The sequence below is a fragment of the Etheostoma cragini genome, chromosome 9 (genome assembly GCF_013103735.1).
Source record: "Etheostoma cragini isolate CJK2018 chromosome 9, CSU_Ecrag_1.0, whole genome shotgun sequence".
NCBI classification, from domain to species: Eukaryota; Metazoa; Chordata; class Actinopteri; order Perciformes; family Percidae; genus Etheostoma; species Etheostoma cragini.
Window position 1 is genome coordinate 18277296 of NC_048415.1, and position 15594 is coordinate 18292889.

At 44.2% G+C, this 15594-nt stretch overlaps 1 protein-coding gene across 1 annotated transcript in view; it reads left to right on the forward strand.

Moving 5' to 3' along the window:
* The first annotated feature begins 482 nt into the window (after positions 1-482).
* The window catches only part of onecut3a (one cut homeobox 3a), a 20153-nt gene continuing 5041 nt past the window's right edge, over positions 483-15594 (forward strand). The window contains exon 1 of the mRNA XM_034882271.1: positions 483-1827. Coding sequence (XP_034738162.1) covers positions 795-1827 — 1033 coding nt within the window. The 5' untranslated portion in view covers positions 483-794. The remainder of the gene's footprint in view (positions 1828-15594) is intronic.

The following is a 15594-nucleotide window of genomic DNA, read 5'->3' on the forward strand; positions in this document are numbered from 1 at the left end:
AAGGGATGAAAATGTCAAATGTTTGTCGGTTTTTGACTTGGCAGTAGAACACGAGGGTTTATAAATGCACTTCTAAAAAGCAGAGGCTGTGAGCTGTGACCTCCGTTTTTTTTTATAACGCTCATGGCCCGATATGACACATGTCAATTAATATTTAACCTTTAAGAGAGGCATCCCGCGTGTTGCTAGCGTGTCAAAGGGTTTTATCAAAGAAAACAAGGCGTGAGTCCTTCTTATCCATCTGAGTGTAAATGTTGCACACACTGCAGAGGATTGCACTTCTGTGTTTTATCTTCCCAAGTTTCTAATGCAATCTTTTTCAGGAATTTGAGGTTCAGTGTGCAACATGACAACAACCCATGACATAGGGGCCAGTGACGTCAGGTCGGCCCCAGACAGAGTGCGCGAGTGCGAGGATACACCACGGGGGCGCGCACATGCGCACAGGCGCCGTCTCATCTCTTAACATGAGCGCGGGCGCGTCAATATACACACAGAAAGCAGAGCAGCGCTTTGGGTATAGTTGAAGGTGCTCTAGAGCGAAAGAAATCCAGGCAGGCGCAGACACCTTCACGCACTGAGCAGAGGTTTGCGGCGCAGTTTGTGAGGCGGCCGGGACCCGATCTTTTAAAACCATGCTGGATTGACTGCAGAGAGGCAACTACAATCAATGGCTTGGCTTTGAAATCGTTCAAAATTTATTGGAAAGGAGTGTGAGATAGAGCGACAGCGAGAGAGGGAGAGAAGCGAGGGAGAGAGCGGTGAGAGGGGTGGAAATAAAGATCCTTTCAACGATGGAGCTTACAATGGAAAACATTGGAAATCTGCACGGTGTATCTCACTCCCATCAAACGAGCGACTTAATGAACTCCCCCCACGCGCGCCAGTCGTCGGCGTCGCATCGGAACTTGGTGTCGCACGGACGGTCAGCCATGGTGTCCAGCATGGCCTCGATACTGGAGGGAGCAGGGGACTACCGCACAGACCACGCTTTGTCTGGGCCCCTGCATCCGGCGATGACCATGTCGTGCGACTCCGGGATGAGCCTGAGCAGCACCTACACCACGCTGACGCCGCTGCAGCACCTGCCCCCCATATCCACCGTCTCGGAGAAATTTCACCATCCACACCCACATGCTCACCATCATCCGGCGCACCAGCGACTCGCAGCCGGGAATGTCAGCGGCAGCTTCACCCTGATGAGGGACGACAGAAGCCTCGCCTCCATGAGCAACCTCTATGGCCACTACCCCAAAGACATGTCCGGCATGGGGCAGCCACTTTCCCCCCTGTCCAACGGTCTCGGGTCTTTGCACAGCTCCCAGCAGACTCTCAGCGCCTATGGACCTGGAGCTCATCTCTCCAACGACAAGATGATCTCCTCGGGGGGCTTCGAGTCCCACATGCTGTCCCGGGGCGAGGAGCACCTGGCCCGGGGTCTCGGGGGCCATGGGCCCGGGCTCATGACATCCTTGAACGGCATACACCATCACAGCCATCCGCACTCTCAGGCAAACGGGTCCATGCTGTCAGACCGAGACAGGCAGACGGTGGTGGGAGGCGGGCAGGGAGGTGGGTCAGGGCAGGTGGAGGAGATAAACACCAAGGAGGTGGCACAGCGAATAACAGCAGAGCTCAAACGCTACAGCATCCCCCAGGCCATCTTTGCTCAGAGGATCTTGTGCCGGTCCCAGGGAACTCTGTCCGACCTGCTGCGGAACCCTAAACCGTGGAGTAAACTCAAGTCTGGCCGGGAGACGTTCAGGAGGATGTGGAAGTGGCTCCAGGAGCCCGAGTTCCAGCGGATGTCGGCGCTCAGGCTTGCAGGTGAGTGAGGAGACAGCTCCCAACCTGAGTGATGTGGAGGGATCAATTAGAAGTCAATGTGGCGAGACTGTCAATGGATGCTCAAACAGACATTACTAGAAGTTATTAGTCGATTGTATCGAGTAAAACTTCATCGTGACAGTTGGGGTGTTAAATGTTGGGGGGAATCTATATTTTGATTGATGCTCCAACCCATGATAGTACAAACAGACGCTGTGCAACACTGGTGCTGTTATAAACAAAAGAGGAAGCACCTCTCTAAAGCAGACGAGGTGCAAACCAAGTCTGCGGGGATGTGTTCGTTGCTACGCACACTGAGAGGTTTTACGCACAGATACAGCATGGGTACACATATCTCCCTTACGCTGCCTCACTCTCACACACACAACCAACACACAGAAAGAGAGACCAAACAGCAGGATGTGACTGAAAACGTATTACCTCTTGCAGCCATTACTTTAGGGTTTAAATGTAAATCACACATACACACAGATATCCCTGCAACTCAAATACTCAGTATTCATTTTTATCTAACAAACTTGATGTATTACTCGGGCACTCCTCAGTCAAATAAGCGCGTCGTCGCAAACAAGGATTGTCTGAGGCCTGGCCAAAGAGTCGGGGGAGCATGACCTCCTGTGGATCAATATTTCAGGTCCAGGCGTCCCCTTTCAGCGTAGCACACTGATAAATGATTTGGATCTGAAAAGACAGAGACACTAACATACGACTCTTTCTCTGGCCTGTTGTCTCCTCTGCACTCTGGGATATCTCGCCTCCAAAGTTGGTTCAGTGATTTGCCATTCTGACAGTGAGAATTTTTGACTGTTTTAAGTTGTGAAATTATATGTATGGGCTCACTGAGCTGTGATGAGGGAAAGGACTGGACATCCCTTCTGTTAAGAGACAATTTGTGACCAACTCTGACTGGTTCATCTCTTTCACCTATCGTTTTAACGTTTACTGCGCAAAGATTATACACTAAACGCTGTGATTTGAACCCACATTCCCGCCCCCATTAAACCCTTTAACACCTACCACCTGATTAACAGGACGTAAATGAAAACGAGAGTCGCAGTGGGGCTGAAACAGAGATGTGAGTGAGAGGTCCCCTCTCATTGATGTTTGTGTAAAGGCCCTGTTTAGACGTTCTGGTCTTCCAAACGTCAATCAGCACTTCTGTGTCGTATTTCAGCGAACAGTTTAATTAAGCAGATATAGTGGCATATTTTAGTTCCAGTCAATGCGCTATTGAAAAGCACTTAATGACATGTAAATTGTTCCTTTGCGCATTTAGTAGGGTTCTGGTAAATAAAGATTTAAACACTCCACAATTGTCTTTTTAAGTGCCACTGCTGTTAAAGCTAATTGGGCTGTAGGGTTTTATATCTTCCACACCCGGCATCAGGATACCCCCCCCCCCCCCCCCCCCCCCCCCCCCCCCCCCCCCACACACACACACACACACACACACAATTCAATTGGCATGTAGGAGTGGCCCAGTCCTGCGAGAGTGCACACCTGCATGTTTGATTGTGGTCGGGTCCAGGGCAGCCCATAGGTGTAAGGCGTATGCGTGCGTATTTCTGCAACAAAATACGCACGCACGTGCTACACTCTTAATTTGATCCGGTGGCGATAAGTGGTGATAGATGGCACTATTTTATTTGAAGTATCTTTTTTTATATAAATCCGCAAAATGTTTATTTTTCCGTCTTAAAAGAGCAGCTTTTTGAGCGCTTTTTTCCCATTGTATTAATCTGCAGTCACAAAAGGTCTCAAAGAAAAAGCCATGTGGGCAAAATGACAAATGACTTGTATGTAAATGCTCGGAGCAACATTTTACTTATTGCATTTAAAATCACCATTATCCTCGATGCGCATGTGGGCTGGGAGTGGGAGTTGGGGGATTTTGTGATGCTGAAAGTGAGGCTGGGCCATACTCGCTTGGCCACATCAATCAATAATTTCAAATTACTATTCCAAATTCATCACAGTCACACAAATCAATGAAGCTGCCCTGCTTAGCTAATGTGAAAATTCCAGTGTCTGTACACACACACACACACACACACACACACACACACACACACACACACACATACACACACACACAAACGACAATCCACCCCCTGAAATAAAAAGCAGATCAAAGATGCCTGTTTGGGGGGAATGTGTGCCCTTCACGCCCAACATCTCCTAATGCAACGAGGGCAAAAAGCCACAGGCATTCCCCCTATTGTGTTCTTCAGACTCATAACACCCACGAAGGCCCAGTAAAAAGCTTTAACCTTTGGATGTCTTTTATTTTTCGAGTATCTCAAATCCCATGTATTCGTCGACTATATTGTAGGTTATATAGGAAGCGTCATTGCGAGGCATTTAGAGATCGCATTAACGATAAAAACAATTCGTCTTTGCATCTGTGTTGAATTCCACACTCCATCTCAATGTATTTGGTCGGGTCAATACAGCCCTGATCGATAAGGATAGCCAGTGCATCTATCAATTATCCCGCCTCAGCACTCTCTCCCATTGGTCTCTCCCCCGGAGCAGAGGGGGGAGCCGGAAAAGGGGGGAAAGAGGACAGCTGTTAAAAAACGCTCCTGCACACCTTCTTCATTGTTGTTTGAAATCATGTTCTGTTTGTCGTGTGTAACTCATTTGTCCTATGGGGTTTGTGTTATACGGACATTCGGGTATTTTTCGTGTAGACAGAAATCTTCACGAACACAGAAATATTCAATTTTATCATCAAACGTCCGGTATATCCCCACAAATGTCGCGTTTCCATTTCTAATTTTGGTACCAGATAGGGTCTCCTGCTCCTTGGTTCTCTCCATGTGACAGGGATGAGGTGCATGCCAATGCCTCTCTCCCTCGAATAAAAAAAAGCGCAGTCGCTTTATTACCATTTGAATGGCCGGAGCACGTGCCAGGGTGTGCAGGTCAAGGCCCACGGGCCACGGAGGAAAAACATTGTTGAAAATGAGGGTGGGAGGCCTCTATTCATGTTTCAATGAACTACACGTAGTTTACACGGGCCTAATACTGGAGCAATCCAACCCCCCCCCCCCCCCCCCAGCTCGGTAGATATATTTTTATTGAGTTGACTAGTTGCCTTTCGCAGAGAGTATGAGCTTAATTTTTGGATTTTCAGAAAGAAAGGGTATGAATTCATGCTCTTCTGCTAATGGAATTGATTTCTCTGGGTATGTATGTTACCTAATAAAGGCTACAAACTGCTTTTTATTTCCCCACAAATCATTGAGCAGCCTATGAGGAAGCAGTTTATTCCTGCAGGTCGGGTGCTTTCAAGGCGCTGTCCAGAGTGCTGAAATAAACCACACTGAACTGCAGGGTATCCTTTCTGTTTTGAGGACAGTTCAAGGTGGTGAAGTGGAGTTTTACCAATACATAGTTAATAGCATTCTTGTAGGCCCTAAACACCATTATTTCATCCAACAGCTTCCACCCATCGATCAATATTACCATCCACATTCGCGTCAATCACACCACCCTCACCCTACTCCCTATACTTTCCAGTCCAGCACGAAGCCTACAGGGATTTCCATATAAGTCACATAGCCCCCCCCCCCCCCCCCCCCCCCCCTGATAAGATAAACTGGAAGTCGTCTTTATTCATCACCAAAATATCCAAAAGCAACGCCAATAGTCCAGAGTGGCACTTTTTGGGGGGTCATTTAAACCGGGATAATGGGTTTAATTGGATAGGGCATTAAGATGTGATTGATGCGGGTTAATCTAAAACAGGATTTTTTTTTCATGAAGAGATAGCTTGATGTTAGCCTGCGAAATGATCGATTGGTACTTTAATAATTGATGTGTGAGGGGAAGATAGGGGGGATAAACAGTGCAGCTGCGGTTTCAGAGCCTCGTTGTTCGTTAAGCACAGCAACGTGTGCTGTAAGTACAGAGACACGCATTTACAAGCATCGTCTTTGAAATCCTGTGGTGGGAGAGCAACAGTAATTTTCTTGAGGTTGTACCTCGAGGCTATTTTGTTTAAATCCCGGGTTCAGTGTAGCGCAGATCAGACGGAATGACATCTCACGCCTTGCATCCTTACATGCAGCCCGGCGATGAGGAGGCTTGCTGCATATTGTGGAAGGCAAAGTCAATTCATCTAAGTTGACATTTGCATAAATCTTCATCTCGTAGGTCGATATGAATATTCAAAATTGAACGCATCGTGGGAAGTACTGTAAGAATAGAGGGGTTGAAGAAAATCACCTACCCTAAAATATGATAATGAATGCTTATCTAGATGACTGCAGCTTCCTGTAAGTTAAATTCACACAGAACAATATCATAGCACCAGCTACAGCATACGTGTCGCCTCCCTGCTTCTTCTCTCCTCTGTGTATGTGATCGGGATGTAGAGTGCGTCTGCGCCACATTGTTAAGGCCGATCTGGCGAGCCCTGAATCTGTATCGATTTCCATTCCCCGGCCTCTGCTTTCCATCTCTGGAGCTGGGCCATGCAGCCATGCAACCCCCTCCATCTCAACCATGCAACACCATTTCTCCCATTAACAGCTCACCCTTCATAACATACAACAGAATGACTAATACACGCACGCTCTCACACTGGCCTGCTTCACACCTCGCCTCATACTCTGGTCAAAACAGTGAAGTGCTGACTTTTAATGGTGAGAGGGTTAGTAGCCCAGCTCCATGTCTGTGATGGAGGCGGATTAGCAGCACCAGACGATTTAAAGTTCACAGTCGTGTAATCTCTTTTCGCTCATCACACATCCCACACACCCTGTTCTGACCAAGTCGACCTTATTATTAAAATAATCTAATTTTAATAGAAATCAGATTAACAGAAGCAGGAGTCTGCACTGTCTCCCACATCTTCACCCCCCACCCCCACAAACACCTCTTTCCAATTTACACTGGGGGCGTGCATATAGCAATTAGAAATGCAGTAGAGGCCTGGACTCTGTACAGTCTCAAAGACCGTCTCTTCTATTTTAGATGATCAATTCCTACGCTACTCCGTCGCCCCCTCGCCGAACCGGATCGATAGGAGAGAATGACCTTTAAATCAAATTGCTGGCAGAGTTGACTGAATGCACGCGGCTAGCACCATAGGGTTAATGGCACCGCGTGCGCCCCTCCCCCTTTTCTCAGGCAAATATACAAAGGGCCCAAACCTAAGATACAAATAATTAAATCTCAACATTCGTCCTTGCTTTCTGGAGTCACATGTAGGGTAAACACGGCGTTGGTCTGTGCGCGAAGATGAAGATACAAATCTGTGGCTTTTGACCCGCCACAATCTGCAGTGGTTTACATAAGAGCCACAGCAAGGGACGGTTCCAAAGAGCAGGCTGTTGTGCAATTAAAATGTTGACCAGAGCACATCAGCATTGTGTCGACTGAACTCAGCGCGTTGTTATGTAACGACGGGATGCCCCAGAACTGCTCCGCGCGTGCGGCGCGCCGGCACTGCATGTCTTTCATGCAGTTTTCCCAGTTACAAAAAGGTCAGAGTTAGTATAAAGGTACAGTTTTCCCCTTAATCTAACCTGTTTTATCTAAACACTAGCCGGATGACCCCACCTTCTTCGCCTCAGATTTCTTACCGAGCAAACAACTGTGATTGGGTGAATCTGCTGATGTAACGTGTCAGATGTTGCTGCTCCCACAGAGAGGAGTCTGGTACTTCATATCAAGAGCTTTGGGAAATAAGTAACGGATTACGCCGTGTTGGTCCAGCGCGCGCTGTAGTGAGGCAAGTTGTGTGTCCGCACGCTTTATCTGACTCCCTGACAGGCCATCGGTTATTAAAGGCCCCGTAATGGCTTGTTTAATGCGCAGCTTAAGAACACAAGGCAGGAACATTGTCCATGCAATTAAAGACAAGTGAAGGCACACCTGTATCCGTATTGAACAACGGTTTCTAAAAGAGCAAGAAGTCATTTAATCTATTATTAGGTGTTAAAAGAGGCAGATTGTTCCACTTATTTCTTGCGGGATTTATATGTTTTAATTTGGTAAACAAAACAAGTGGCCATGTTTTAGGGTGAAAAAGAAAAATGCATAGCTTATATGTTCCTTATATCTAATAAAATCGTCGACAAAATAAGATTTTGAGATCCAATGCATAACTAAATGAGGTTAAAACGGACATTTCTGCAGTCTGTAAAATGATCCAAATGAATCGTTTAGTCTCTTTTTAGATTAAATGAGTCAGCGTGTAAAAATAAAACTTCAGGTTGAGACGGAACTGTATTTTCCTGCTGGTGAGAGCCAGCAGATGGTTAGCACTGAACCTCTTGTAAGTCTTACAGGGTCGATCTCCACAAAACCGCAAACACACACAGACGCGCACGCGCACACACAGCTTATCGTACCCACAGATGCAACCCGAAACTCCGGTTGGGCAACCCCATAAAGATCAACAAAGGAACAAAACAACTGTGAAATCAATTGATGAAAGAATCGATGTCGGCGCATATAGGCTAGCCTTTATTCTATTAAATATAACGAACAGGCTTCGGCTTGTTCTGAATTAATAATTTGTTGCTTTACTGAGCCGATATGAAAACGCTGACTTTTCTTTCTTCAGTTAGCTTTACAGGGTTTCTGAAAAGTGTGTGTGTACGCGCGCATATGTGTGTGTATATATATTTGTGTGCGTGTGTGTTGATTGCAACAATTTTTTTCTTTTTACAGACAAAAATATAATGCAGATGAACAGACTACAGCGTTCATAATGCGTGGACTAAATATAAACTCTAAAATTATTATAATTTAACCTACATTCTACTGATTACTACTATTATTTTACCACATCTGTTTTCATTAGTGGTTGGAACTGTTGTGCACAGAATTAATTATTAAAAAATGATTTAGGAGTGCTGGAATAAATTGGCGGATTTTTTTAAAAGGGAGTAGACACTTTTAAACAAATTTAATTTTCTTAAGGCAATACCTTGGGAAAATAAATCTTATACTGGCTAATAAACCCTAATAAATAATGAACCCTAAAAAGAGAATAAAGTGCCACACACTTTGTTCATTTAAATCTAATATACTTTGTGTAGCATTGTGGGGAATTATATAAATGCAATTAAGTCACCACAATAATGGTTGGTGTAGAAATATTTCTGTTGACTCTGTCTTCACGTGATTGAGTGAGAAGTGTATTGAATTGAATCTTGAAAATTCCTGCGTATTGAAAAGCTGTCTGTCTCCCCGTGGAGAGTAAACGGTATCATCTGACTGCAGATCACGTTGCTGATTCTCATGCGAGTAATAAGAAATAGAAAGAAGAGTGACAGCTGCCATTTGGAGAATAAAAACATATTTCGATAAATCCTGTGATGTAACTTTTCTAAATATGTACAACTTGACATCATTGGTGTACATGTAGACTAGGTGGCAGACTTTAACCTAATTAAACAGAGAGGCAAACTCACAAGAAAAGAAAAAAAAAGCCCCATTAGGCCTAGTTCAGGCTTGGTTTCTACCTCACATCTGTTTTCTTTGTGTTTCACTATAAATAAGCCTCCGACAGATTTACGCAGCTTTAAAAGGCGTGTAAATTCTCTATACAGCAAATGAAAAGGAGCGTAAAGAGAGTTTAAGTCCCGGCACACGGTTTCCCATCCGCATGAAGCCCCAGACGTGCGGGTCTATTGACCGGCCACAGAGTCTCTCCACCCGGCGCTCACCCAGCCCACTTCAAAAGAGACCCCTCAGCATGGTACTGCGTTATTATTCATTGTTTATTGGGTTAACCCATTTTTATATTTTAAACACTAGTCCCAAATTTCACAATCACGATTCAATTCAAGCATAATTCGTCTAAATTCCTTAAGTAAAGAAGCCGCTAATGCATTCATAAATTGCGCACGCACGCACGCACGCACACATACACACACACACACACACACACACACACACACACACACACACACACACACACACTTGTTGTTTGTGGGAAATGAAACCTTAGTAGGCCTGCCTGTCCCTACAAAATAAAGCGTCGTGATCATTACCACCATCACGCATAACTGGTCAAAGCAATTATGAACTAAATCAATGATAATCGCAGATACGAGTATCACTCTAACAATGGAGGCACTCATACAAATAAATGACACATGCGGACCAAGGCTGCTATTAAACTGGCAAAAAATAATAATAGTAATGCAGGTAAAAAATTCAGTCATACGGTTTCTCTCAATCATGCGCTTAAATGGCTGAGTGCATTTAATTATCTAAAACCTCATAAGGAGCGTGATCATCTCAGGCAGCAGCCTGTACAGACTATTGAATTTGTTCTTATAGGTTTTACCACTGGGTTGCTAATAACACGTTGGTGTAAAAACAGAGCTGAATAAAATATTATTTCTCAGATGCATTCGGTGCATCTCAAACTGACAGACGACATAAAATATTCAGCATATATTTTCAAATCAGCCCAGGGCATGCATGGCTGTGACAGATGATAGAGCAAATGTAAGAGCTAAAAGTAAAATGTTGCGGGCATGCAGGCAGCTGAGTGACTGAGGTGGGATGTGGGCGAAGGTGTAACTGAGTGCAGGTTGAGTGTTATTGAAAAGCTGGAGAAGGAATGCCTCGCAGCTGAGTCGCTGGAGAATACAAACAAACAAATTGTGCCGCTTTATCAGTATATTAACACCAATTCTCACTCATTACATTAAGGGGTATTGAGCTGGAAGTGTTTTGGCCTGGCGAGAGAGAGAGAGAGAGAGAGAGAGAGAGAGAGAGAGAGAGAGAGAGAGAGAGAGAGAGAGAGAGAGAGAGAGAGAGAGAGAGAGAGCTTGGCATTGCCCCTGCAGCACATGAGGAATGAAATAAATGCCATCGTACACAGAGAGGCCCTTGCTGCTAGACATCAATCTTTAAGGCAACAGCCCATGCGAAACAGCAGAGACGTTACTTAATAAATAGACTAAACCCTAAACATCAAATTGACCAATCATGCTTCTTATATTCCGGAGTAGAATGCAACTACAAGCAAACTGGTCCTGCATAGTGAGGACAGGATTGAATTCCAACATTAAAGGGGATGCAGAGTTTGTGAGTGTGTGTGTGTGTGTGTGTGTGTGTGTGTGTGTGTGTGTGTGTGTGTGTGTGTGTGTGTCTAAACACGCCTAATGGTAAATTAATTAAATCAGCAGATGTTGATCTCGTGTGCTTTTACATGGATCGCAAAAGGGTTGCCGGATTGGAGGTTGCATGGTAACCATAAAACACTTTAGGCATAATATTAGGCCGTTTGACTTTCTCATTATAAGCAGGAAGGGCAGTGGTGATCAATAAATGATTAATGCTGAAGATGGACTCACATCTGCAGGGACAGAGGAGGCCTGAGACAGATGTGGACACGCGGTATAAACATATGCAGGCAGAACAGGTGATGATCGTTTACTCATCTTCCTCTCCAGCCCATCTCTGATTTTAGTCCACAAAGAAAGCTGGATCATCACGCTTCCTTCCTTCCTTCCTTCTTGGTGTATTTTCGTGTCTCCACCCCTTCATGAATCTCCTCTCCGGGCCCACTCCCCTCCTCCGAGGCATAATTAATTGGACGAACTGAATTTCACACACGAATTATTCACGAATCTATCGATCCATATTGAACACCCAGGGCCTTTCTCTTAACCTCGCTTGGTTTGTCGTGAAGCAAGGAATATTAATGTCATCAGTGGAAAAGAAATGGGCCTAAGCCATTTCCATCCGAGTAGAAAGGAGTTAGAAGAAAAAAAATCACTCATTAAGGAATTTGAGAGTTTAAGAGAAAAGACTGCGTGGCCCTCGAGTCGATGCAAAAGGCCCTTGAATTGACATTCATGGGGATAAACGGAGATTCTGCATTATATTCATGGCAAATAATATAACAAGAATATTGTTGTAGGCCTAAATAAAATGTAGAACTAAACATGCATCTGACATTGAAACCCGTGTCTTTGTGAATCAGACTTTGTGTGTTTGTGGGGAGCCTGAGGGATCCATTCAAAGTAGGTCAGCTCCCGTTCACAGCTCTAGATAGCAGTAACAGAAATCCCATTTCTCTGTGCCAGTGTAGCAGCAGGGTGTACACCTCAGAAAACACTCAACTCCAAACCAGGATTTCTGCTCTTGTCCGGCTGCTCTTTGTGCATGAGTTTATGTCCGCCCCTCTGCTCGGTGCCTACTGTAGCTCTAAAAGCTGCAATGATCGATTTTTTTTCTTTTCTACGCCGAGCTTGGTTCAGTAATCAGGGCCCCCTTCCTCACCGATCGATCGATATTGATTACTAAATCCAGCGCCTGTAGCAAAGGCAGCGCACTATGGCGCCCCGTGCAGCCCGGGCCACGGCGAGAGCGACACCTGCCGACCGCCAAGCGGCATTAAGCAAGCGGTCGGCGCGGTGGCAGGACGTGACTCGGCGGTGGAAAGGCATGGAGAGAGACGCTGGGACTGATTCATCTGGTTGTTGTGGCACATTAACAGAGAGACGCCCCTCCAATGCCTCACTTATCATGTGCTTCTTTCACACTGAAAGACCAGATTTGTGTCTCTTTAATCGTAACTTCTGGGGATTTAAAGAGAATAAAGTCTTAGACGTATAAACAAAAATACTGACCAAGTAGTAAGTATCCAAAGCCCTAATATTTACCCCCAGATTTAATGGCTTCTTTATACTGTCCATTAATAGATTTTGAAAGAATACCCTCTGTTATTAAATAGATCCATGTTGCTTTACTGCCTGAAAAGATATTTTAGACTATTCATGACAGGTAAATGTACAGTTTAGAACAGGTAAATTAAGCTCATTTGATACATTGTCATTACAAGAAAAAAAGTGTATTTATGATAAGAAAACACCCCAAATCGAACACATTTTCAGGTATGTGGCGTAAGAGAGAGAGTGTGTGTGTGTGTGTGTGTAATTACACGCATACCTGTGCAAGGCAAGATCACACATCTGGACAAATCACAGAGGAAAAAAGCCTGCAATGGAGGGAAGTGAAGGTATTCAGACCAACAGCATAAAATAAATGGAACATCCTAGTGGACTTAAATATTAGGATAGTAATAAATCTAGATCGATAATATTAACTGTATTGCTCCAGAGGAAGTCATTCTAAGTCTCAATATTTATGTCACTGTATACTAATACACAATTTGCAATCAAGTTATATCTATTATGTAATATTTATACAAGCATTCACAAAGATGTATCTGCAAAAAAAAATCTCAAAATATGTAAATGTTTTTACCTTTTTAGGTGGTATCGGCTCCAGCCCTCCTGTGACCTTGAATAGAAGAAGCAGATACCTATAATTAATGGATAGATGGATTTCCACATTTTACAATAATCACAATTCACTCTCTGTTTAGTGATGTTGAAGTCTGGTGTCTGTGGAGGCAAAGCAGTGCACATCAGCACTGCTCCTCTGTGGTCTTCAAACAGACTTCACTGCATGTTTAGGCTCATTGTCCTGCTGGGAAACGAATCCTCTTCCACACAAGTTGTAGCCAGAGGGGATGGCACGTCTTTGCTGAGTAGAAGTGGTGGATCCACCTCGGCCTGTAGGGAGCTCATGCAGCGCAGGTCCCTGCATGTGGAACAAGCTGAGCATCCTCACATGTGGACATTTCTAAAACCGTGTTTGCAAACATAAAACAAGAATTTTCTACAGTTTAAAGATCACAGTGGGTAGAGGGGCTTTGTTGTAGAAGAAATTGTAAAAAAATAAATAAAAATAAACTGGCTGCATATTCCAACCATTTTAGTTTTATTACCTAAAGCAATGTGTTTGTTGCTAAGCTGGTTTTAGTTCATTGATGCAGATGTTCTGTTTTCGCCAGCTTAATATATTGGTTACCCGTTAAACTAGAGTGTGTATTAGTTTTGCTTTGGAATATCGCATTATAAACTTTCATTTAAACAGCAGTTAGGTGCTGGGATGGATTTTCACCGCTGAGGAAAACTATGTGACCTCAGAGGCTTTCATTTCTTAATAATTTAATCTCTTCTGACACTGGCAAGGTTAATTGGAAAACATGAACGAACCCATTATATTGGCTGCATTAGGTGTGCGTGCGTGTGTGTGTGTGTGTGTGCGTGTGTGTGTATATTATCTAGTCAGTGTCTGGTTTATTAGTAGTTGATGATCAAAACAATTCACACTATATATATTTAGGAGTATACATTTGACTAACCTTAGCTTAGAATGCTAATGCCAAACTTGAAAAATAAAACTAATTATACACATTTCTTTGTGGTGGACTCAGACCAGAATGTATTGTCAAAGATGATGATGATGTCATATTAATGAATGCCAAATACATAAACAGTATTTTCTAACAAACCCATCATATTAGCCAGCTTACAAACGCTTCTCCCTGAAAATGTTGTTTAATATCTTGCTAGTTTGGTTCGTGTCACTTGTAGACATGCATGTTCTGAGTTTTAAAGTCCATAAAGTTATTATTGTTGTAGTGAAAGCAGGCATTATCAGTGTCCACGATTCTTAACTAAATCTTTGTGACACCTCCAGGCTTTAATGGCCGGTCCTGCTCATCCTGTAGCATCTACTGAGACCTAACTCACTGAGACAATGTGAATATTTCAGCTCAACTCCAAATGATAAAATTACTTCCATCCTTCTCATCTTCCTCGTCTTCCCCTTGACCCGATAATAAATCAAAAATATATGACGATATAAATTCTGCACGTACAAGCATACATTTAGATAAATTTGTGTGTGGCATATTAGCATGTGTGATGTATATAGCTTCAATGTTGATGTGAAATATGAATATGATTGATGGGCTCGTTTGCAGGTTAGACATCTGTAGTAAACAGATTGGACTGCAATGGCGGATCAATGGGCTCTGTTCCACTGTAATTAGACACACAGCGCCACTGCTTGGCTCCAGCCACTTCAGCATAATCACAGTTTCCCCCCCAAACACACACATAGACACTTGTGTACTGGTGTGCACACACACGCACACACACGCGCGCACACACACACACACACACACACACACACACACACACACACACACACACACACACACACACACACACACACACACACACACACAAGTACATGGAGAGAAAAAAAAATGCTTAAATGCATCAAGACACACACACACACACACACACACAGCATGAAAGTAAGACATTATTGAAGGCGAGTATGAAAGTATCAAACAATACCAATGGCAGCAGGTGGAGACCACACAGAGATGGCATCTTTCTCTCTTTCTCTCTCCAATTTGCTCACATTTTACTGAGACAGTAGGGAAGCTGAGAGGGACATACAGTCTGTTCTGGCAGGATTCGATCCTCAGTCAGCAGGGGAACATGTGGCTGCAACGCTGGTGCCTTAACTGTATGGTGCACACAGACATACACACACACACAGACACACACACACACACACAAAGACAAACACACACACACACACAATCTCTGGGCGCCGTTTCTGCCTTTTTACCCTGCACCTGTCTGCTTCTTAACACCCGTCCCCTACGAATACTTTGAGTTACAACACACTTACCCACAATTTCTTACCCACATTCTATTAACTATTACATTCTGTGTTTGCTGCCCACAACCCACAACCCCCCCTCCAAATGTGAGAGAGTACACTCGGTGTGTTTTCTTTTGAAAATTTCTCTGAGTATGGGAAGGGGCTCATAGCAGCCGGTACATGCACCTCTTGAGTGTTTGTGTTTGGGGAGGGGGGTGGGGGGGGGGG